The sequence below is a fragment of the Lethenteron reissneri genome, chromosome 46, assembly GCF_015708825.2.
Source record: "Lethenteron reissneri isolate LAM-NWPU_2019-01 chromosome 46, ASM1570882v1, whole genome shotgun sequence".
In the NCBI taxonomy this organism is placed as follows: Eukaryota; Metazoa; Chordata; class Hyperoartia; order Petromyzontiformes; family Petromyzontidae; genus Lethenteron; species Lethenteron reissneri.
Genome location: NC_083824.1, coordinates 10985091 through 11008911, shown reverse-complemented (window position 1 = coordinate 11008911; position 23821 = coordinate 10985091). Strand labels below are relative to the sequence as shown.

Here is a 23821-nt window from a genome sequence, read left to right as displayed (position 1 = left end):
ACGTCACGCGATTTTGGACGATTTTGACCCCCCCCCCTCGTCACACGGCGTCACAAAAGACCCCCCTAAAATATGACGTCACGAAGCTCTGCCCCCCCTCCCAAAATCATATTTCATTTTGAAAATGAAACATGCTTCAAATCGCTTTAAAACTATTGTCATTGCAGTGCGTATTTAATGTGGCCCTGCACTCTGATGTTGATATTTTTATTAAAAAGGAGGCGTTGGAAAGCTGAAATTTAGCATAAAATTCACTTGAAAATATTAATCGTCTAACTAAAACTGCAGATGTTCAGAATATTATATTGAAATTCTCTTAGAATTATCATATATTAAAAGTAATTATAACTATAAATAGTATTTGAAACTTTGTAGTAGAATGAAGCAAAATGAAGAGTACAATTATAACTCACATTCATTCCACAGAATGAAAAGCCCTGGTAGAATCATTAAAATAAAAATGTTGAATAACTAAATTTATGCTTCTCCATTCTGGATAAGCAGAATGCTCCTTCATGGAATAAATAAAAGGTGACCTTAGTAAATTAAAATAATCAAATAGTTAATGATAAAAATTAATCAAAAAAGTAGAACGTGTTGTTCATATTTAAAGTTGCGCATTTTGATGTGACGTCATATTTCTCACAAATATCTGACCCCCTAGGTGCGTGACGTCATTTATGGACGGCCCCTAACATTAAACACCCAGTCATTCATAAAAGTTAAAGGCGGTATAGTACTTTAGTAATAGTGCAAGTGCAGAATAACTGAACTCGAATTTATATCTTGAAAGCATTTAGCGCGGGGCCCTTAGAGTGTGTAGCTACTTGTGCTACTGAGATAATGCGGCAATGGTTGCACGCATTTCGCATCGTACGTAGCCAACCGTGCTCGTCGGAGTGGGCGAGGGGGAAGGACGACAAATTGAACACAAAGAAAGCTGCTGAGTCCGCTGTCCTTCACCCGCAACTCCGATGTGTTTTTTCGTCCATTTTAGAGCACTCCTGTCGGCGCCTGTGTTGAGCTCTTGATGTCCCCGTAGAGCGCTGCGTGGATTCCGTCGGTAAGAATCAATCGCTGTGCATGCTTCTAATCGCATGATGGAAAAGACGAACAAAAACTTGTATTTTACCAGGTAAGGCCCACTGAGCTATATAGCTTCTTATTCAGAAGCGACCTGGCCACAAATGATAGCTCCACAAAGTGGATTATCATGTGTAAATGTATAGCAGCCAATTACTCGTAAAGCATGTTTCTAAATGTGGAGGGAAAACCGGAGGAGCCGGCTAAAAAGTAACGCGACCACGTGAAGAATATGCAAACTCGAAATATACTCCAGGGGTCGGGATTTAACCCACGACCTCCTGCATACTAGGCAAGGTAGTTAACATCTCGCTACCGTAATTTAAATTGTCTTCATGCCGAACTTTTGGGGAGACTATGAAAGAGAATTAAATTCAAACTGTAACAAAAAAGTTAATGAGACATCCCATTTACTTTTCATCAGTGCGCTCGGTGGATTGATAACATCGTGGGATCGTGAGAGGTGACTCGTGAAGGCCTCTCATCCAGCAGTGGAATCGACAGAATTACGACGACGTTCAAATAATTCTCACTTTGAAAAGTTCCAAGCCGTGAAAATAGACCGCGCGAGTTCGTTGGCCGGGCTATTCATGCGCGCATTGCCCGCCCTCATCGTTGGCGTTCACACAACACAATCGGTGCGCGAAGCCCTCTTCGCAAGCGACCTCCCCCCCCCATTTGCATTTGAGTTGCATGTAAATAATGCGCCGTGCGAGCCGTGAGTTTTAAAAGGGAGGGTCACACGCCAGGTCAAAGTGTCTTTGGTCGCGCGGCTCGTCGGTGACTGTTGCCGACCTCACCTCCACCATGAACATCTACGGAGGCTCCTATCTGGCGCAGCCGCTGGGCTACAACCACCCCAAGAGGCCCTTCACCATCGAGGCGCTGCTCGCGGACGACGCGGAGCAGGACCCGGCCCGTGTGGGTCCTGTGGGCCTCGTGGGTCCCGTGGGCCCCGCGAGGCCCGTGATCTCGCCGCTACAGGGCCCCCTGGCCTTCCCGTGGCCCGCGGCGAGTGGCGTCCTCCTGCCTCCTCACCCGCTGCTGTCCGGCGAGGTCGTCTACGTGCGCGCGTATCCCTTGATGGGGCCGCCCGCTCCTCTCCCTGTTCCGTGGCACTACCTGCAGCAGCGGCACGCCGCTATTGCTGCTGCTGGGACACTGATGGAGAGCGCAGCTGTAACTTTTGGTAAGTCGTCAAGAGTGCCCACCCATACCTACACATTCATTCAGACAGTTATGGAACAATAGGGCTTGCAAAGACGATTGCATGTTCGAAAGCGTTATATAATCCACGCAACGAAAGTGGTTTCCTTTGTTTTTGATGCACACTCATTCACCGTCCGTAAATCATATCAACACAAATGTCTTCTCGCACACACCCACGCGCGTGTGTGTGTGTAGGAACTGCCTCGTGTTAATTTCGAAAATTCCGCGAAAATCAAATACCATCGCGCAAAACACCCAAGCATGAGCTCCGTGAATAGATAGACGTCCGTGGCTCACCTGGGTGGAATGTTGTTCATGTGATAATCTCCATATCGCACAGAGAGAGGACAGAGTGTTAACGTGCATGGACATTGGCAACCGAGGGGGTTTCTATTAAACGGACTGGCACCCACCATACGAGTGGATATCCGTAGCTCATCGGCTTCCTCCAGTACGAATAACTATTCAAATGTTTTTAATTTTGAGTGTGGAAGTTTCACCGCCGCGTCCCCCGCGTCGTCCCACTTGCGTTCTTCCCTATCAGGCAACGGCGCCGCGGCCTCCGAGGTCGCCGTGGACTCCGCGGCGGGCTCGGATCGAGGCCACGAGGCGGTGGGGAGGCCAAAGCGGTGCCGAGGCCGACAGCGTCCGCGCTTCACGGCGGAGCAACTGGACGCGCTCGAGAGGGAGTTCGCGCGCGCGCCGCGCCCGGGAGCCGCGGAGCGGGCCAGCCTCGGGGTCACCATCGGCCTCACTCCAGAGCAGGTGAGGGCTCAGGGTTCGCTGACCCACCGCTCCCCCCCCCACCCACTCCACCCACTCCACCCACCACACCACGCGACGCGTCCGTTTTTATTCAGCTATTTTCATCCAGATTTCGTGACTGCAGGAATCCATACTCTTTGGTTCTTTCGGTGAAGTCATGTAGGTATAAATAATATTTAAAAATATTATTTTATACCTACTTGACTTTGAAGCTTTCGTGACTGCAGGAATCCATACTCTTTTGTTCTTTCGGTAAAGTCATGTAGGTATAAAATAATATAAAAAAAAGAATATTTTAAAATATAAAAAAAGAATATTTTAAAATATTATTTTATACCTACGTGACTTTACCGAAAGAACCAAAGAGTATTTTCAGCCAGAATAAATATATATAAAAATATATACCTTGATCTGTATGTACGTCTCAATAAAACGCTCGGGTACTTCCCTACAAGGTAGAACGCTGACTATTTTGCTACCCAGGAAGCTTTTAGGACAACAAACAATTGGGGAAATTCGATATTATTCATTTGAAGGCCCCGAAATCTCGATTTTAAGTGCCCCATACATTGTTTGTGCCTGGTGTCATTCAGAAATCATTCAAACTATAAGATTGCGGTTTTTTTTCATTTGAAAGAGCGTTCAACAGCAAAACAAAATTAAAGCAAGAACCATTGTTCTATCTTTTATTGCGTTTTGAGATTTTTCGGATTCAAGCGGTTTTCAACGAAAAAATACAGATTTTATGATTTTCGAATCTGAATAGTCAGAAAACGGTAAAAGATAGGAGCTTCCCCTCATAGAGTATTAAGTTAATAAAAAATTGTTTTCTAATAAAAAAGAAGGGAATCTTTAAATTTAGCGGGTTTCGACTGCTATGTCCCCTAGGTCGACTCAGTCCTCAAATAAATACCTGGTGCGGCGTGTAAACATCGCCACTAGAGAGACAAAGGCGGCCAAGCGTGGTGCTGGCTACCCACCCCTCGTGTGCCGTGCCAGGCTTCATAGGTGTTCGCTAAAAGCACTTGCCCTGACAACCTGTTTAGGTTGCACGGGGGATCTTTGTCGTTGGGGTGTGCGCGCCTGTGTGCGCGCCTGTGTGCGCGCGCGTGCCCGCGTACAATTGTGGTGAACTCATTGCCCCCCATCCCACTACAAGCTAGCAGTAGAAATTACCAAGCACTTGCAGGGCTGCGCCTTAACTTACAAACCTGACCGTGGCCTAGCGCCGATGTCTCCCTCCCGACTTGGTGCTCTATCTGCACGCCCCATCGCCGTTTCTCACCCCAGCCATTCACACGCCGCACAGAGCCGAGCCTCCCGCTGCTGCTGCTGTCGTGCCCGTTGGGCGATCGGGGATCAAGGGTGAGGGTGGGTGGGGTTGGTTACCCCGCCTCACCCTCCCATGGGGGTCTGGAGGGGGTCCCAAAGGTGAGAGATAGCCGCGGGCAGGAGGCGAGACGTTACGGGATAACAGCGATGGAGGAGGCCCTTTGCTGGGATTTGTCTCCAGTCGGCCCGAATGATACACAGTATAACCCAAGTAAAACCCCGTTCCGTCTCCACGCATGAACATGCATCTGTTCTGGTCGCATCAGCTAATTGGTTTTGCAGACATTATCAAGCAGCGACTTGTCTAAGCGTAGATACGACACGTGACTTGTACGGGAATGTATTTAATGAGCGGAATGAGTGCCTGTGAGTGGGTGGGTCACCTGCAAAGGTCACGTGTAGGCATTACATCGCAATTAAAGTTAGGTGTGTCTCGTAAATCCGCACGCGCGTGATTAACGCACGTGGCAGTTGCATTGCTGCTGCTTCGGCAACACCACCGCGTTGCGCTGCTGGAGATGAGCGATCCACTCGCATTTGAACAATTTGGTGCAGGAGTTAGAGGCGCAATCCACTGCTGGATAAAGGCCTCGCCAAGCCGACCTCCGATTGGCACGGTCGGCTGCGTACGGGTGAGAAAGAAGTGATGCGTAAATGCAAAGCCGTCGCCCCCCCCCCCGCTCTTAGGACCTTGCGATGTTAACGATGCAGGTGTTGAAGCGAGGCAGAACTCTTTCGCATGCAAATGCGGCGCGTGCAAACACACGCGCCTTCCCCAAAGGTCGATATTTGAATTTCAAGGGGTCCCACCACCATCACCACCACGCCCATGGCGGTGAGGTGTGGCGTGGGGGTGGGGTGGAGAGTGGGGGTGAGGTGTGGCGTGGGGTGTGAGGTGTGGTGTGGGGGTGAGGTGTGGCGGTGAGGTTTGGGGGTGGGGTGGAGAGTGGGGGTGAGGTGTGGGGTGGAGAGTGGGGGTGAGGTGTGGCGTGGGGTGTGAGGTGTGGTGTGGGGGTGAGGTGTGGCGGTGAGGTGTGGGGTGGAGGTGGGGGTGAGGTGTGGGGGTGGGGTGGAGAGTGGGGGTTGGGTGTGGGGTGTGGCGTGGCGGCGAGGTGAGGTGTGGGGTGGGGTGGAGAGTGGGGGGAGGTGTGGGGGTGGGGTGGAGAGTGGGGGTGGTGTGGAGGGTGAGGTGGGGGGGTGGGGTGGAGAGTGGGGGTGAGGTGGGGTGAGGTGTGGCGGTGAGGTGTGGCGTGGGGTGTGGCGGTGAGGTGTGGCGTGGGGTGTGGCGGTGAGGTGTGGCGTGGGGTGTGGCGGTGAGGTGTGGCGTGGGGTGTGGCGGTGATGTGGGGTGGAGAGTGGGGGTGAGGGGTGACGGTGAGGTGTGGTGTGGGGTGGGAGGGTGGTGGGGTTCACGGGGTGGGGTGGGAGTGCAGCTTTAAAGACAAAAACCTGTTGCGGCAAAGCAGGGGATGCGCTTTGTGTGTGCACGAGACAATGGGATTTGTATTTGGTTTTATATTGATGAGTCTGAGAGCGACTGCATCTCAATAGGCTGCCCGCACCGTTTCTCGGCATGTATTCTGTTCTCATGTCTGAGTAGTCACTACATACGCATGTTCAACTTCGTTCCCACGGTACGTAAGCCGATGGTGTTAATCGTGGGTGCGTGGGGAGGACAACGAACTAAACACAAAAAGCAGTTTTAAAGAAATTAAATCTATTTTTAAAGGTGCACAGCTCCGGTGGCTTCCTAATGTAGGACGGAAGAGCGTTCCAGACGGCCCCAGAAGCGCGTCTGAAAGCGCAACGCGATGCGGTGACCGTCTTTGTTCGATGGTCAGCAGCCAAAAAGCTGTTGAGAAGTCCGTGGTCTCATTAGTTACAAATCAGTGGGCTATTGAGAGATTACGGGACGCCCTATACGCCACCCACCATGGATTCATTTAAAAATAAAGTTCTGGCACTCCCACTAGAGTATAAGATACCATCCACAATAACTACTCATTGACTTAAAGCTTTCGTGACTGTAGGAATTCATATTCTTGGTTCTTTCGGTAAAGTCACGTAGATAGAAAACAAAAACTAAAAATAATAAAATAAACATTTTTAATTAAAAATAATCAATTTAAAATAAGAATAAAAACGACGATAAAAAGAGTAAAATAAATGTTAAAATTAAAATAAATTGAAAATAATAAAAGCAAAAAAGCCCACGACGTTTCGATCGCAACACAGGCGGTCTTCCTCATGCGGAGAGAAAAGAGGGGGCAAGTCTCAAAATGCCACTGGCTTTCAGGGCTTCCAAAGCGAGTGGGCGGGGGGACGAGAGAGCTGCCCAAGCAACACGGGCGGGGCAGCCGGGGCAGCCCCCCCCCCACCACCACCCGCGCTTGAGATGATGAAGCAGCGAAGCGCCGTCTCGCTAGACGGCACCCCCCTACCCACGTGGGCGATGTCCGCGCCGTGGATTGCTGATGGCTTTGTTTCTGTCGTGGAAGCGTCCACCACACGGGCCCCCACTAGCCGCCTCACCACCTGTTGTGTGGGATAGAGAGCGCTCCCGTTCCATGAAGCATGGGGCAGTGCATCGGCGGAGTTTGGGGAGAGCACGGGGGGGGGGGAGGCAAGCCCCCCCCAAACTGGTCACCTTTATTCATTTAATTTCAGTAGTTTATAATAATCATTAATTATATGCACACGCGATTCCTTACGTGCGGGACAAAGCGAACCGCTTGCTGACCCCCCAAAATATAGAAGTCAAACTCCGCCTATTAATTCCCTGTAAATTACAGCAGACCAGTAACAAAGATATTTGCATTTAATGTACAAAAGCCTCCGGCCTTGTCCTAACCACGTGCTCAAAAATATCTAAACGCGTGTCGCTCTTTGTCTTTGAGACCACCACGTTCACGGTCACGTTTCTCGACTCTTTGAGTCGGCGGTCACAACGACAGACATGGTCGCATATTCAGTTCCGTTGAGCTGGTGGTATGGACAGGGCTGCATTTGTTGGTGGCGCGAGTTGGTCATTGTGTGTACAGTATGTTGAACTTCTCTCGTACCGTACGTAACAAAAAAACCCTGCTGCCATATAGGCAGCTGAGAGTCTACGTTGTATGAATGTTGAACTTTTTCGCACCGTACGTAGCCAACTGTGCGAATCGGAGGTGCGGAAGGACAACAAACTAAACACATAAAGGCAGTTCTGAAAGAAATTAGTTTTCTATCCAGATTATTTAAAAGTAGAGAGCTCCAGTGTCTTCCTAATATCGGAAGGGAAGAGCGTTCCAGACGGCCGCAGAAACGCGTCTGAAAGCGCCGCGCAATGCGGTGACCGTTCGTGCCGCAGCTGCCGACGTCACCCGACACCGTTCCGTGACCGCGTGTGTTTGTCTCGTGTTGTTGATGATGGTGGCCAGGTGACCTCGTGGTTCCAGAATCAAAGAGTGTTCTACAAGAAGCAGCGCCCGGCAGGTCCGCAGGCCTCCTCGCCTCCGGGTGGCGCCGAGTCGCCACCAGCCGGCGGCCACGACTGAGAGGGCGAGCGGCCGGATGCTCACAGCGGATTCACTGGGGAGATGGTGCCATGTGTATGTATGTTAAACTTCTTTCGCACCGTACGTAGCCAACCGTGCTAATCAGGGGGCGCTGGAAGACAACAAACTAGACGCAACAAGTGGTTCTTGAAGAGATGAGTTTTCAATCTTGATTTAAAGGGGCATATCTCCAGTGGCTTCCTAATATCGGAAGAGCGTTCCAACCGGCCGCAGAAGCGCATCTGAAATAAGAACATCATTCTTAATTACCAGTAAGGGGCTCCTTCCCCTCCTAAACTAAAACACCGATGTTCATTTTACCAGATAAAACCCAATTGAGCTATAGTTCTTTTTCAGAAGTCACCTGGCCACAAATTATAGCTCCACGAAGTGCCTTTATCGTGTGGAAATTCATAGCAGCGAAATACTCTCAGCGCATTTTCTAAATGTGGAGGGATGTTAGATCCACGTACGATGTTAGGTGAACGATAATCGCATTGTCCCGTTCCCCCCCCCCCCCCCCACACACAAATATGGTGACATCGCAAATTTTATTTCCTTTTCATCTTATTATTCAAAAATTTATCGAAGTCACAACTATTTTTATTGGCTCCCAACATCGATTCATATAATTCGTTGCAATTTAAAACCAAAAAACTAAAAAAACCCTTAAAAAACACCAAAAAAATCATTATTTTTTCTCTCTTCAAATAATACATCACAAACACGATGACATTAAGTTTAACATGATTTGGAGCTTTCGTGACTGCAGGAATTACTCTTCGGTTCTTTCGGTAAAGTCACGTAGAAATTTCCACGTGGCTTTACTGGAAGAACCAAAGAGTAAATGTAACATTTTACCGCTGTGACATTGGTGCTATAATTGACCGTATGGTAATATCAATATATGGTCATCATATTCATACTAATATGAGGTCATCATATTCATAATAATATGACGTCATCACATTCAGAATAAAATGACGCCACCACATCAATAATAATAATATGACATCGTCACATTCATACTATGCCGTCGTATCATAACGGATCATATTCATGGTTGGTTTTTATTGAATCAGAATCAGAATCTTTACTGGGACCGTAGGAATCCGATGAGCAATGAAGCTCTTTTTAAATCCTTTATATTAAGTTCGCTTGCTTGCGTGCTTGCGTGCTTGCTTGCTTACGACCGTGCAAATCTTTCGGTCGTTTTTTAACCCACTTCCAGTGATCCAATCGAGCTGACATTTTGCACACAGACTCGTGCGAGACAATTCATATTCATGAAAAAAAATGTCCAAAATTTTACACTGTTTAGGGAAAACAAATTAAATATTTAATTACCAATTGCTTAATACTGGCAGACAATCATCTGACCCATAGGTGGCAGCCATCTCAAGCCAGAGGACGAGAGGACTCTAGCCGCCACGTATATAAAGGATTTATAGTGAAAAACTTTGTTTTTACGGGTTATACTTATTCACAGATGTCCATTACGGGTCGGGTCAGCAAGCTGCAACCGCAAATGGCTTCTCTGTGACTCACTGATGTCAGTGCTACTGATGGCGTGAGCGTCTCGTGCCAGGGTTATGTTGAGTCAAGTGCCGATGAAGAACATTCGAATCATTATTCGGAGGGCCTGCGAGCTAAAAACAACAATAACGCAAGATGCGAGATGCAGTTCTAATGCTTAAGTGGAGGGGAGGGGAGGTGGGTGTGGTGGGACGGGGGTCACATCGCGATAATCGCCATATCGTGAACATATCGTATCGCGATTTTTGATATATGGCGTCGGCCACACGATCACGCCTCGCAAATCTGGTTCTCAATCTTCACAAAAAATGTCAATAAACATGTCGGGGTTGATGAAACAAAGTTAAGCACGGTGCCCCGTGCTTAATTTGTTTCATGATTTACTTTAAAAAAAAAAAAATGGCCGTGTCTCGCACCGCCCCCCTCCCCTCCCGAAAGGGCATCTCGCACCCTCAGGGTGTGCGTGCACCCCCTGGGGGGCTGAGACCCACCGGTTTAGATTCATGATCTGTGTTCTGTAACGATCAACTTATAGCCGTGATACAACGATGGCATTGGCGATCGGGGAGGGTGGGGTGGGTGGGTGGGGGTAGGAAGATTTCGCACACCGCTTCGATGGAACGATGGTTTTTTGATCAACACCTCTGGGATTACTCGGAGCTTCGTGACATTGAGTGGTGACCCCGCACACTCGTTTCGCCGCTGCCCGCGCAACACAACGCACTCACAGCACAAGATACATCGCCTCATGCTTATCACGTTTGGCACGTGCTTTTTTTGTATTAATTGTAACATTTGCTTCTTTTTCGTAGTTATTAAACTTACACTTTGAGTGTATTTGGTTTCCGTGTGCCTGGTTTGTTTTTTGTACGTGTGTCGTTACGGGCTTGTTTTTTGTTGTTGGTATTTTTGGCTGGGCACAACTTTGGGTCGACACGTGAACTTTGAGCCCTTTCGTCAAGGCCCCCGCCGCTGCTGTATGACGGCCTCGCTTTGCCACGTCAAGCGCAAGGTCGTCATGGCGCTTTGACCATACTTCACCACGCCGGTGGTTAGTCCGGGTCACTCAACGTTTGGGGACGTGGAAGTGAGATCCTAAGGACGGTACAACAATGGGTATTTGCAGTAGCCAATGCTGGTAGCGCTATCCCGGAAATATCCGTAAAATAATGCATTTGAGTAACGAGAGTACGGCCCAGGAACCATGAATGCGGTAGTACCCTTGATGGTATGAGTCTGTTACTCGATTTCTTCCCACTCATGGCCGCAACAAATCTCCCACTGAACCTGCACACATGCAGGGCACCTCAAAGCCGTGGAGAAGTGCCCATCGACGCTGCATCCGGAAAACATTTCAAAATTCGCTGCAGAGGACAGACGAAACTAGTATGGGAAATAAATAAGTTCAAGATTTACCCTTTCTGGCTATAGAACAGGTATTGAGATATTCAAACACCACATAGATACATTTTGCAAGGAGTCACGTGTGCATTAACCACACACACGCGGGACTTGTGGTGAACATACAATCAAACATTCTCTAATAATAGACGCATTGTCTTTGAAACCGATTGTAATGTTCACCACAAGTACGTGTGGTTAATGCGGATTTGATTCCTTGCAAAATGTACCTTATTTGGTGTTCAGACATCTTAACGCCTGTTTGATTGCCAGAAAGGGTAAAAACCTATTCTTATTTTTCATACTTTGATACTGGCAACAACAAAAAAGGTCCACATGACGAACCTACATCAGCGCTCTCTCTCTCTGGCCAACCCCTAGCACTGAGGTCCTGAAATCATCCACGGCCGTGCAGTCACGCAGGCATACATCTCTTCTCTGAACTCCGCCACGGCAAACAATCTCATTGGAAGACAAACAAGTACGTCCTTACAGCCTCCTTTGCAAAAAAAAAACAAATCTAACATCCAGTGCCGGATTAAGCTAGTTACGGGGCATGTAGTATGTGTTATAAAGGGGCCCTAATTTTTTTTTTTAAACACGTAAATATTAAAACACAATTGTTTTTACTTTCATTTGGTATACAACCAGATAATACTACAAATCGCTAATCTTAAACACCTAGTTCATGAACGTTGAAGGCAGTATGGTACTATAGTAATAGAGCAAGTGCAGAATCACTGAACCGGAATTGATAGCTTGAAAATATTTAACGTGCGGGGCCCGTAGTATTTGTAGCTACTTTTGCTACTGGGATAATCCGGCACTGCCAACATCAACACCGACACACACGGGGGGTCTTTGTGGCTGAAGACCACTCGGATCGGCTCTGTTGCACTCTTTTGAGTCTCTCCGGCGAGATCACGAGGAAGGAGGGAGCTCACAGCTCCACCGACTCACCTCCGATAAGCACGGTTGGCTACGTACGGTGCGAAAGAAGTTCAAGAAGACAAAAGAAGATTCCCCCATATAGCCTTAAGAGACTGTAGGGGCAAGTGCTGTGAGCGAGCACCTATGAAGACCAGCACGGCACACGAGGGGGTGGGTGGGCCAGCACCACGCTCGACCACCTTTGTCTCTTTAGTGGCGATGTTTACACATCTCACCAGGTATTTATTTGAGGCTGAGCCGACCTAGGGGAGGCCCAGGACCGGTTAAGATAATCGTCACTTGGTGTTGGCCGTGAGCGGGAATCGAACCCAGGTGGCCAGGTTCGCAGCGCAGCGCGCTCACCTCTACACTACCCGTAAACACATTTGACTCGCTAAGTTACCAACGTCCCCGCCGGTGACAGTCGAGAACGCACAGAATCACGGTGGGAAGCAAGTCATCCTCGATGCACGAGGTACTTGCCTAAGGAGTAGAAATAGCACGTTGCTTGATATTCAAAGAAGACCCTTGCGGCCCTTGACACAAAACCCAGTCCTGTGTGTTTTAAGTGGCACGACCGCGCTCTAAATGTAAACGATAACATCGTCAGTCTCCACGTGTAGCTCTATGACGACCACAACAACATTACTTATCCCATTAACTGGCAAGGACACGTTGCCTTGAAAGTTAGGACGGTTCAACTCGGAGGGCATTGGCCAAATAGGTCTGCAAACACTTGAAGTTTTGATTTAAGTTCGCTTTCACCTATTGCATGTGGCCACGCGCCAGCTGGCAACGCTTTTTGAACAGCAGCCTCCCATTAGCGGCAGGTTTTTTCTGTTTACCTCCATCCACCTGCCCTCCTCCTCCTCCTCCGCCACACGCCCCTGTGGTCGACGCCGTGCGAGAGGGCACGGGCTCGAAAACCCCACGCCGGCCGCTTTGAAAGCCTCAAAGTGAAGGAGAAGGGCTGGGTCGCTTTAAGTTTACACGACGGCAAACTCTCTTATTCTTTGGGCCTTTCGGTAAAGTCACGTAGATAGTACAATAACGTAATTAAAAAAAATAAAAATAAAGTGAATCAAAAATTATAAAAAAATAAAAATATCACGACGTTTCGATCGCAACACAAGCAATCGTCATCATGTGAAAAAGAGAGGGGGAAAGCTGCTGAAGCAGGCTGTTTTAAACCTTTAAAACAACCTGCCTCAGCAGCGTTTCCCCCTCTTTCTTCAGCTAATGGAAATTTCTTGTGTTGCGATAGAAACGTCGTGATATTTTAATTATAAATTATTATTATTATTTATTATTTGTATTCACTTTATTATAATTTAGATTTATTTTTATTTTATTGTTCTATCTACGTGACTTTACCGAAACACCCAAACAATATTCATTCCTGCAAGTCACGAAAGCTTTAAGTCAAGAGCAAACTCTCCGTTTCGTTCGCTCGACGTGCCACCACGTGCGCGTGAACACGCCCATGGAGTCGGTGACGCGCGCCCTGCGCGTCACGAAGACAACACCAGTGGGGGGCAGCGGGCGGGTTGGGGGGGGGGGGCAGCACGTGCAGTGGGGTCCGTGCCACGAAGAGCCGAGGTCAGTTCGGTCCGACATCACAAAAAAACGGAGATCAAACGTTGGAACGGCTCCCGGGAGGGCTACCGTCGCCCCGCAATACAGATTGATGTTTACGATCGTCGCCTTATAGATTCCACGGGGGCATTCTTTAACGCGCCTTGGACAAGCCGCTGGCGTGGTGCTTTGCGCACACACGGAACGCGTTCTCTCCCAGCGCGATGGGTTGGGGCTCCTGGCACCGTGGGGAGCACAGCATCGCGACACGAACCCGGTGATCCGAGACGGATTGAACAGGTGATGCTGTTCCACACATCCCTCCCCTCTCTCGCTTTCTCTCTCTCCGGACTCTTTTATCGACCCGTACCGACCAGCGCGGTGAAGTATGGTCAAACAACCCCCCCGTTACTAAAAAGCACGTGGAGGCCTTCATCCAGCAGTAGATTTACAAAGGGCTGTGGTGTTCATAATAGAGGGTTTTTTGGGTTAGATCGCGTAAAATGTATGTAGTAAATTGGTTAACCATCGCCAGCGATCGGTGTCCAGTTCAGAAGTTCTGTCCTTTGGGTTGCCTCTGGGAGAAGGGACTCCTCCACCGTGGGCGGTCACGAGAATGTTTAGAGACGTAAATGTCACCCAGGAACCTCGAAACAAATCGCCTAGAATGAAAGCCGATGTGGTCAGGTCTCAGAAAGCTAAGCTGTGTTGAGCCTGGATAACGCTTGGATGAGCAACCACCACGCATCGACAACAACACTAAAAGCTGGTGTGCCCCGTGCGCCTGCAGGTCTACGTGTTATAGGCGTGTCTACGTTGAACTTCTTACGCACCGTACGTAGCCAACCGTTGTTAATCGAAGGTGCGGGGGAAGGACAACAGATGAAACGTACAAAGCAGTTTTGCATTTTTTAGTTTTAAATCTATTTGATGTAAAAGTGCAGAGCTCCAGTGGCTGTTTGAGAAATGTGACGTCACAACAAAATGCGCATCTTGAAATAAATATAGACAGCACGTTATGCTTAATTAAATAGACTTTTTAATAAATGTTTCTCCTACAACATCAGAGTGCAGCGGCACATTAAATGCGCACTACAATGACAATCGTTTAAAGCAATTTGAAGCATGTTTTATTTTGGGAGGGGGCAGAGATGTGTGACGTCATATTTGAGGGGGGGTCTGACTTTTTGTGACGCCGTGTGACGATGGGGGGGGGGGGGGGTCAAAAATCGTCCAAAATCGCGTGACGTCATTTATGGACGGCCCCTAAGCCACTTCGTTGAACTATCATTTGTGGCCAGGTCGCATCTAAAAAACATCTACATAGCTCAGTTGGCCTTACCAGATAAAAAAATAAAATTGTTAAAAATAGTTTAGATCCTGGGTTCGCATCCAGGATCTCACTAACGACTGCAAAACAAAGAAAAAATTATATCAAAATTTGTTCTGCACTTTTGTCCTGGTGAGGCTGCGACGAACGAAATTCCAGCTTTAGGAATTAAAATGATCGGTTTGATAGCCTTGCCATAAACATGACTCTCATATGGCATAGCGGGTGGGAAAATGCTGTCCTCTACTGTGTGGACCAGAGGTCACTGTAAAATGCACCTCAGTAGTAGATCTGTGGTAACTGCTTCCGTGCACCATTCTATAACACTTAAGGTGGCACTGCTTTGGGAGATATCAGAATGGGTTCTACATCTCATGATTTGATGACGATACCACAATTAAAGTGAGATTGGGGGAAAAGATTAAAACAATTTAAATATATACTGCAAAGGAATGATATTTATCAGTTTCATAATAAAACATTTTAGTTTTAATAAAAAAAATTCAGATTGGCCGCCCAATCATCATCATCATCATACTATAATGGAGCGCGTAACGTTTGTGAAAGTCCGAGTAGGCCTCAGACCTCCGAGACATACTCGGACGCTCTCTTTATAGATCTTCCCCTGGGTCGCAGACCCCTCGGTGGGGCTCCGATGCCCTTCCCGGTGACCTCCCCTCCCTCCCCCTCCCCGCATGCCTCGTCAATCACAACCTCCCATTCACGATTACACATCTGCAGTGCTCTCCTTAGCGCGTTCTATTTTAAATGTCCGTGTCACTTGCCCCCGCCATGCCATGCCATTCCAAGCACCCCCACCCTCCATATATCTCTCTCTCCATGGGCCAAGGTATTCAGAGTTGCCTATCAGGGTAACGCAAACGTTACCACTGCCCCGGACCTCATCTCGTCGTGGCGAATTTGAATTCCTACGCTATTACACAAATCGGTTCAGATGCTTCGTAAAAATATACTGTATTGATACACAGGTCAAGTCTGATTGGTGCAACATTCACATGAGTCGTTGGTGGCCTACAAATGAAACGGAAGGAATGGAATGCATCTGAGAGGATGTAACATCGAGGAGATGGAGTGACAACATCGGTTCGTGTGCAAGGTGCAGGTGGAGCATTCACATCGCGGGATCGTGAGAGGCGGCGGCGGCGGCAGTAGTTTCTGGAGGCCTTCATCCAGCAGTGGATTGAAGGCAGCTGCTGCTGATGGTAAATGAAATGCAATACGGTAACACGATGATCAATCCTCTAGAGTAGTGGTTCTTAACCTGGCGTGCACCGCATCCCCTGGTGGTGCGAGATGCCCTTTCTGGGGGTGCGAGACATGGGCAGATCGAAAACGCGAGCGAGTGACATGCATCACGACACCGCACAGCTGGTGCTTTATACGATTTAATAACAACAACAACAGCAGCAGCAGACCAGGCGATGGGTTGTTACAAGGCTCCCTCTTTAGTTCCGACACACGGAGGGGGCGACACGAATGCTGTGCGCGACTTCACGCGAACAACCGACACGCGTCGGGCAAAGGCAAGCCCCGACACCCAGGAGTCGTCAACGAAAATAACACAAGATGAGACATTTTCTTTTATTGTTGTTCGAATTCGGTAACAAACAACAACAAAAAAACCCTCGAAATGTCAAGAGCCGCGATGCATGCGAATACGAGACGGTGGTGTTTCAAAAACAGAGCCGCACGCCACTCCGGAGATTACAGGGTTCAAGCGGTACAGGGCACACGGTTGCCGCACCCTTTGCCCTGTACCGGTGTGGGACGCAAGGTGGCATACGGCAGCTTTATGACGCTCAGATATTCTTTATTTCTCTCACTCCCACCCGCACGGACGGCCATGATGGTTTGTTTGGTGATACCAAGGACAGCGCCTCGTACCCCTGGCGCCGCCGGGCCGAACACGAGCCGCGTGAACGCGCGCCGAGTTTAAGGAGTTCAGTGGGCAGCCCATTGTCTGTCTCGCGATTACCCCCCGGGCTTAGAAGGAGGGGGGGGGTCATGCTCTACTGTTTGAGCCGGTCCCATTTACCATTCAAACCGCTTTTTAACGAATTAAAAGGCGGCGAAGATCACTGCGAAGAAGCGAAGTCAGATCCATGCGCATCGAATGGAGAAGGCCCGGGTGAAACATAAAACACACATCAAGCGAATGTAGGCACTTGCGATGATTACCATACATGTATTGCCTACTGGTGTAGAACAGGGGTGAAGACGCGCATACGGCTTCTCACATCGATCCGATGACGCGCCGACGTGTTGCGTGCCACGTGGGGACCGAGCCAGTCAGTGACCCTCGACGAGTGAGGAGCAGCGGACACTTTTTAGACCAGCGTGGCCGAGATCATCGACGATTGCGTCCCTTGGCCAGCACGGCTGCTGCGCGAAACCCCAGGTGGGCTTATTTTGGCGAACGAACGGTATGAACGAGGGTTCATTGCATCATTGCGAGTGTTTCTGTTTTACATCGGCGATGGCAGGCCAAGACGACATCGGCCGTCATTGGTATCAAAATGTGCAAACGGCGAACGTTTGCGCGAGAAGCCAACAAGCCAAATGTTCGACGACTGTTTGGCTCACCTCGATTTGCTTCACGAGATTAAATTGAGAAACGCGTTTGTCAGGTGTTGGACGCAAAAGACGGCAGTGGTGGCAGTGGTGGTGGGGGGTTGGTCGCGTTGAGCAGCGTGGAAGGCCAAGGGGAGACAAGCCAGGAGTGGAATAAGTGACCGGGGAGCGATATTGATTAGCCAAACACTTCAACGCGAGCAAGCGAATGGGAGGGTGGCGTCCAGCGGCTCGCGCGGCCGCTCTCAGGCACGTGGTTGAAAGGCTGCGCACGGATCCCGTGCAGGTGAAGATGTCAAATGTGTGCGGGGAGACCTCAGTCCCACGTCGTGGCGACAAAACACGCGAACGCACAAGCCGACAGAAATCTTCTTGATTCTTTCGGTAAAGTCACGTAGAAGGGAAGTAATAAAATAATAAAAATAAAACATAAAAATAAAACATAATAATAAAATAATATGTAATATATTATTTTATTATTTTTATTATTTACAAATAAAACATAATAAAATAATATATATTATTTATTATAAAAATAAAACATAATAAAATAATATATATTATATACTATTTTATTATGTTTAATTTTTATTATTTTATTACTTCCCTTCTACGTGACTTTACCGAAAGAACAAAGAAGATGAATCCCTGCAGTCACGAAAGCTTTAAATCGAAATTTAAGCCGACAGAAAGTTTAAGTTCCACGGGTGCGGATTGGGGGGAGGGGAGGTGGGGTGTAGATAGAGTGGTGTTGATAGGCGGGCTGCCGTACACACACGGTTGATAAGCCACCGAGCTTAATGTTTGAAGGAAATTTATCGACGTGTGACTAAGTGGAAGGAGAAATCGAGTTTTGGGATGACAGGTAAGCTACGAAGTGGACCGGAGTGGAAATGTGAATTCAGAATTTCAGCTCCTTCCATCATGAACACAAAGCTGGCAATGTAGCAGAGGCTCGGGAATGATCAGAAGTATGGTCTTGGGTTGATGTCCGCTCTCTGAGACACCAAAGAGGGTTGTTAGCCTTTGAAGGAGCATTCCTGTATGTTTGGGGTTTTCACATCTCGTTGTAATCGCAAATCTGGGTCCAAGCCAAAACCTTTCAAGTTTGAGAGAGAGAGAAAAATTGGTTACCCTAAGATCAGCGGGAACACCTTTGGGATGATGAGGAATGAGCGGTATGTTAATTGAAGCCATACCAGCCAAGCGGTGGAGTGGGGGGGGGGCACACGTTGAATCTGAAGGCAGTAGCAAGATACTCGGAATGTCACTCGTGTTCAAACAAACACACACACACGATTGTAACGTGCAACTCGTCGCACATAAGTCGCTCACTCTCAGAGAGAGCGACGGAGGGAGAACGACTCTAGGAGGCGGCGCGAGGAGGCACCGCGGACAAGCAGGAAGGGAGCCTAGGCGGCGAGCCGGCGTCAATTGCCCAAGCTCTGCGGTTTACACTCATTCGTTTGGTGGGCGTGGCCTCTGCCGCCATGTTTAATATGCTAAAGCAATCTGGATTTGAAGCTTTCGTGACTGCAGGAATCAATACGCTTTGGTTCTTTCGGTAAAGTCACGTAGGTAGAAAAATAATAGATAACGACGTTTCGATCGCAACACAAAAAAAACTGCTGAAGTAGGCATCCTTCAGCAGTTGTTTCTTGCGGTGGTTGTCCCACCTGATGACGATTGCTCGTGTTGCGATCGAAACGTCGTGATCTATTATTTTTCTACCTACGTGACTTTATCGAAAGAACCAAAGAGTATGCTAAAGCAACTCAACGTTATTTCACCAGGAAAGGGCCCATCGAGCTGCATAACTCTTTTTCAGAAGCGACCTGGCCACAGACGGTAGCTCAACGGAGTGGCTTAGCACGTGTATATTAATCGCAGCCACATACTCTAAACGCGTGATGTTGATTATAAAGGTGGAGGGAAAAACTGGAGGACCAGTAGAAACAAATCCACGCGACCAATGGGAGAACGTGCACACTCCAAACATATATATAGCATCAGGGTCGGGATCGAACCAACGAACTCCTGCATACCAGGCAAAGTAGTTAACATCTTACCACCGCGGCACCCCAGTGAATGTGCTGGCACCTGGGGCCACTCTGGCCCGTGGGCCCCGGGTGCAGTTGCACCGCCTGCACACTCAAGTCACCCCACCGCATGCGACTGGCACCCAGCGTCCAGCGCGTGATTGACGCGTCGGTGGACACCCTTACCCACGTTACAGTAGACGGTGCACTCTGATCAACATGGACACCAGCATCAGCAGGTAGATGTGCCACTTAGCATAGCGAGTCTTTGCAACCCGTTGCTCAATAGTGGCACGCAGGTTTTGACACAAGATCTGAGATTCGTCGTTGAAGAAAATACAGAAGCAGGCCCACGATTATCTGCCGCGTTTCGAGCATTTCCCCCATGAATACGCTTCCAAAATGGCCTTCTTACGGGGACTTAATTTTCACTGCGTTGCACATAGCCAGGCGCGGACTAATTTAATCGGATTCACGTCCCTCCGGTAGACACCTATTTGATGCCGTGAAACTTTCAAGGGCCAAGGCCGTTTGGGTTATCTTGAGCAAAGCCCTGGCAACCCTCACTTTGGCCTGCCCGGAGGTTCAACGAACAAATTTTCTCGGCCCAGCAATAAGCGAAGAGACTTTACGAACCAATGGATCATTGTGCATCAAAACTTCTGGACTGCTTCCGCGAGACATTCAGAAAAAAAAATATTTTTTAAAACCACGGACAAAATCTGGGGCCTTCAGCCACGAGTGGGCGAGATGCATTCTGGGACCACGCTGGAGTGGCGGTGAAGCCGTCAAAACCTGCAAAAGCGCAGCCACAGTCATCGTGTTTGGCAGAGGTGAACTTATTTACAAGGCCATGAAAACCGTACGTGAAACATACGTACGGATAATTTCTTTTTGGTTTAATACAAATCTAATATTTTGTTACCGTAAGATAGTTACATTCATTTCTTCCCAGCCCCCAGCACCACCTCCGCACAAAAGTTCCCACGCCACTGCGCTCGCAGTCGACGCGTGCGGTGCGTGGTGGCGTCCGCCAGGCTGGGGAGGAGGGGAGGGTGCGAGCGCGTCGTTTGGGTCATCGCGGGCCGGGAAGATTGCGCGTGCAACGTTACAAATGGGAATGGGGGGGGGGGGGCTTAGCTCGGCAATCGACATTTAGGTGCTTGCACACACAAAGGGAAATGGGTCCTCGCAGCAGCTTCTTTTGGCTCTCGGATGTGCCTTCTGCGGCCACCTGGAACGCGGTTCCTTTGCGATATTAGGAAGCCACTGAAGCGGTGCATTTAAATCTGGATTGAAAACGGGGTTTCTTTGAAACTGCTTGGCGTTTAGTTTGAAGTCCGTTCCCCCGCACCTCCGATTAGCGCCGTTGGCTACGTACGGCGAGAAAGATTTCCACCATACATATAAGAAATGCCACGTGGATGGCGCGCGTACATCCGGGGCCCAGCCACTGTGTGGGTTGTTGTGGATGTCTGGATAACCAAATGAAAATATTGGTAACAACAACAAAAAAACCCCACCCCTTGCAGGAAATGTATTCCCTCCCTTCAAAACGAAAGGCGACGCAAAATAGCAAATTGCGCGGACGTCAAAGCCGTTAAATACGCAGCAACAGCAGAAAGCAATGCGCGCACCACCAGCATTCTCGGTGCCGTGTCAAGGCCAGTAGGTCGCGTGGATTTCATTTGACGAAGGCGCAGTCGTTCAACGCAGTGACAGACGCAGCGAGTTCGGTCACCCCCCCCCCCCCCCACCGCATGAACCTTCGTAGCGATTGCGAGCGAGCGAATCCCGACCACGGCACACGCGATGACTGCGTATTGCCGAAGACTCGGTTCCCTTCGCCCCCCCCGCCCATTGACGTCCCAAGTCCGGCACACAAAAAGGGACTCTCGCTTCAAGGGCCGAGTCGGCCAAGCAGAGGCCCAGCCAGGAGCGAACGGCTGTGCCTGCTCCGACTCACTGCACCCGCTCCGACTCACTGCACCCGCTCCGACTCACTGCACCCGCTCCGACTCACTGCACCCGCTCCGACTCACTGCACCCGCTCCGACTCACTGCACCCGCTCCGACTCACTGCACCCGCTCCGACTCACTGCACCCGCTCCGACACTCACCTCGCTCCGACTCACTGCACCCGCTCCGACTCACTGCACCCGCTCCGACTCACTGCACCCGCTCCGACTCACTGCACCCGCTCCGACTCACTGCACCCGCTCCGACTCACTGCACCCGCTCCGACTCACTGCACCCGCTCCGACTCACTGCACCGCACACACAGTGATGGGGGGAGGGGGGATACTCCATATCTCTCGAGGCAGTTTTATTTTATTCTGTTAAATTGAAATGTATAGACTTATAAGACTTTGAAGCACAGGACACAAAAAGACTATATTACTTTTACATATACAAAAGATACAATAATTAATATGCAACCGATGTACAAGTGAAGAAGAGTAAAGAAGTTGCAAGTACAGGGGCCTGCCCAACCCCCGCCCCTCGCTCAAAAAGCGTCAGCAACTCAAAGCGCCTTGCGTCTCACATCAACCATCCCAATGCCCTGCTGCAGTCGAGCCAAGGGGACCCCCTCGCCCTGTGGCAGCTGTCTCTGTGTGGCCGCAAGGTGAACGCAGCACCGGCCTGATAGGTCATTGATAGTCTGCCAGTAGGGAGGAGGAGGAGGCGATATAAAAGTGACCGTGGGCACTGCAGTCAGGGCCGGGACTCGACTCGAGCCACTCGTTTCGCTTTGACGAAATCTCGAGCGGCTCACACGTGGCTCGGCTTTGATCCCGAGCGTGGCTGGGACCGTGGCTCCGAGCCGGCTCAAGTCGAGCGTGGCTCAAGAGCCGACGGACTTCGCTTGAGAACACTTCGGGACCTTCGGCACCGTTTCTCCCTAACAACCCCAACATCTTTATTAGTCTTGAAATAAAAACGTATATAAAATTCGGTATATTAACTAGTGTATGCGAAAACCTTCACCCATTTTTATTATGAAACTTTTGAGAAATGTTTAAGCTTCACTTGTGAAATGCTTTGTATTTGATAACAAGACTACATTTGCTAAATCAAATGAGAGTAACTGAACTATTTAAAAGCAAGGGTTGGTATATTACAAGGAGGTTTACTGGAAATAAAGGATATAGACTAAAATTATATCATGATCATCTTGGTGGGAGTCTATGTTACATTTTTTGACCCAAAATGCTCAATGTGGGATGCCAGATCAGAACAAAATTACAAACACCATTCTCATTTTGACATTGTCTTTAAGGGAGGCCCAATTATTTTTCACCGCGCGGTTAGAATCGGCTCCACTATAAAGCTTTGCTGGACAGGGGTCGCTCTTACTTTACAATGTACGTCTAGTATCTAGAACCAAAACATACAAATGTCAGCAGCGAATATAGTTTGCCAATTCAAGCTGCACGGACCACAATGAGCGGTTCCTACTTCATGTTACACGGGCAGCTTTTGGTTTACAAGTCACCCACCACAGGGATCACAGTCCGCCGACGCTCGTAACTCGCGACACCCACGCCGCACGCGACACCCGCGCTGCAGCGCGATGGAGCCGGCTGCGTGACCCGGCTCTCTGGCCTGTCAAAGGGGTTCACACGCGTCACGGCAACCTTAGCGGAAGCCTTGGCCCGGGGAAAAAACGAGACGACTCGCCAACTTGCGCAACTGAATCTGGCCCGATTATCGAATGCTGTTAACGGATACGGGGGATCCACGCAACAGCCTCGTTGCGTCTCGCCCCGGCGGGTTTGAGGGGGCCGCTGACGAGTCGCCGTGCCCCACGCGATCCCCTTTTGTCCCACTGTCCAGGGTTTTTTATGTGGTCGCGCTGCACGGTTCTCCGATGTGGTTCTCGGGAGGGGGGGGGGGGGGGGGGCGGGGGGCATCGTTCGGCACACGATGTCCGACGTTTTGCTCCACGTGCCGAGGAGTTTCTTGGGTGACCGTGCCGAATTCTGGATTTCTTAGGTTGCCGAAGAAGCTCTCGTGGCACGTGGAGGAGAAACGTCGGAACGTCGTGCCGCGGAACGGACGGCACGAAAACCACGTGGGAGGAGCTGCCTTCATCGTTCCACACTAGAGCGCCCCCCTCCCCTCAACCACCCCACCCCTCTCACCCCTCACCCCCGCGCCCTATCAGCACATGGCGTCTGCCATGTTGGCCTGCAGCTTTGCGAGCTCCTGGTGCGATCGCGGGGTCCCGGGCTCGGGCCCGGAGCTGGCCGGCTCTTCGGGGAGGTGCAGGCCGATGAAGATCTCGTAGATGAAGGCGCCCAGCACGCCGCCCAGCATGGGCGCCACCACAGGCACCCAGCTCCAGTAGTTGCCCGCCCTGCAGCAGAACGCACACTCGCGGCGTGAGCTCACGTTTGTTCGTCAGTGGGTGTTGTTGCTGTTGGTCAGTAGGTGTTGCGAAAGAAGTTCAACATACACCTGTGCATCGATGCAGTGGGGCCACTGCCTTG

The 23821-nt window shown here is 49.6% G+C and overlaps 1 protein-coding gene across 1 annotated transcript in view; it reads right to left on the bottom strand.

The window, feature by feature from the left end:
- Positions 1-21639: 21639 nt before the first annotated feature.
- LOC133354118 (aquaporin-3-like) overlaps positions 21640-23821 on the bottom strand; it is a 29026-nt gene continuing 26844 nt past the window's right edge. The window contains exon 7 of the mRNA XM_061570707.1: positions 21640-23688. Coding sequence (XP_061426691.1) covers positions 23493-23688 — 196 coding nt within the window. The 3' untranslated portion in view covers positions 21640-23492. The remainder of the gene's footprint in view (positions 23689-23821) is intronic.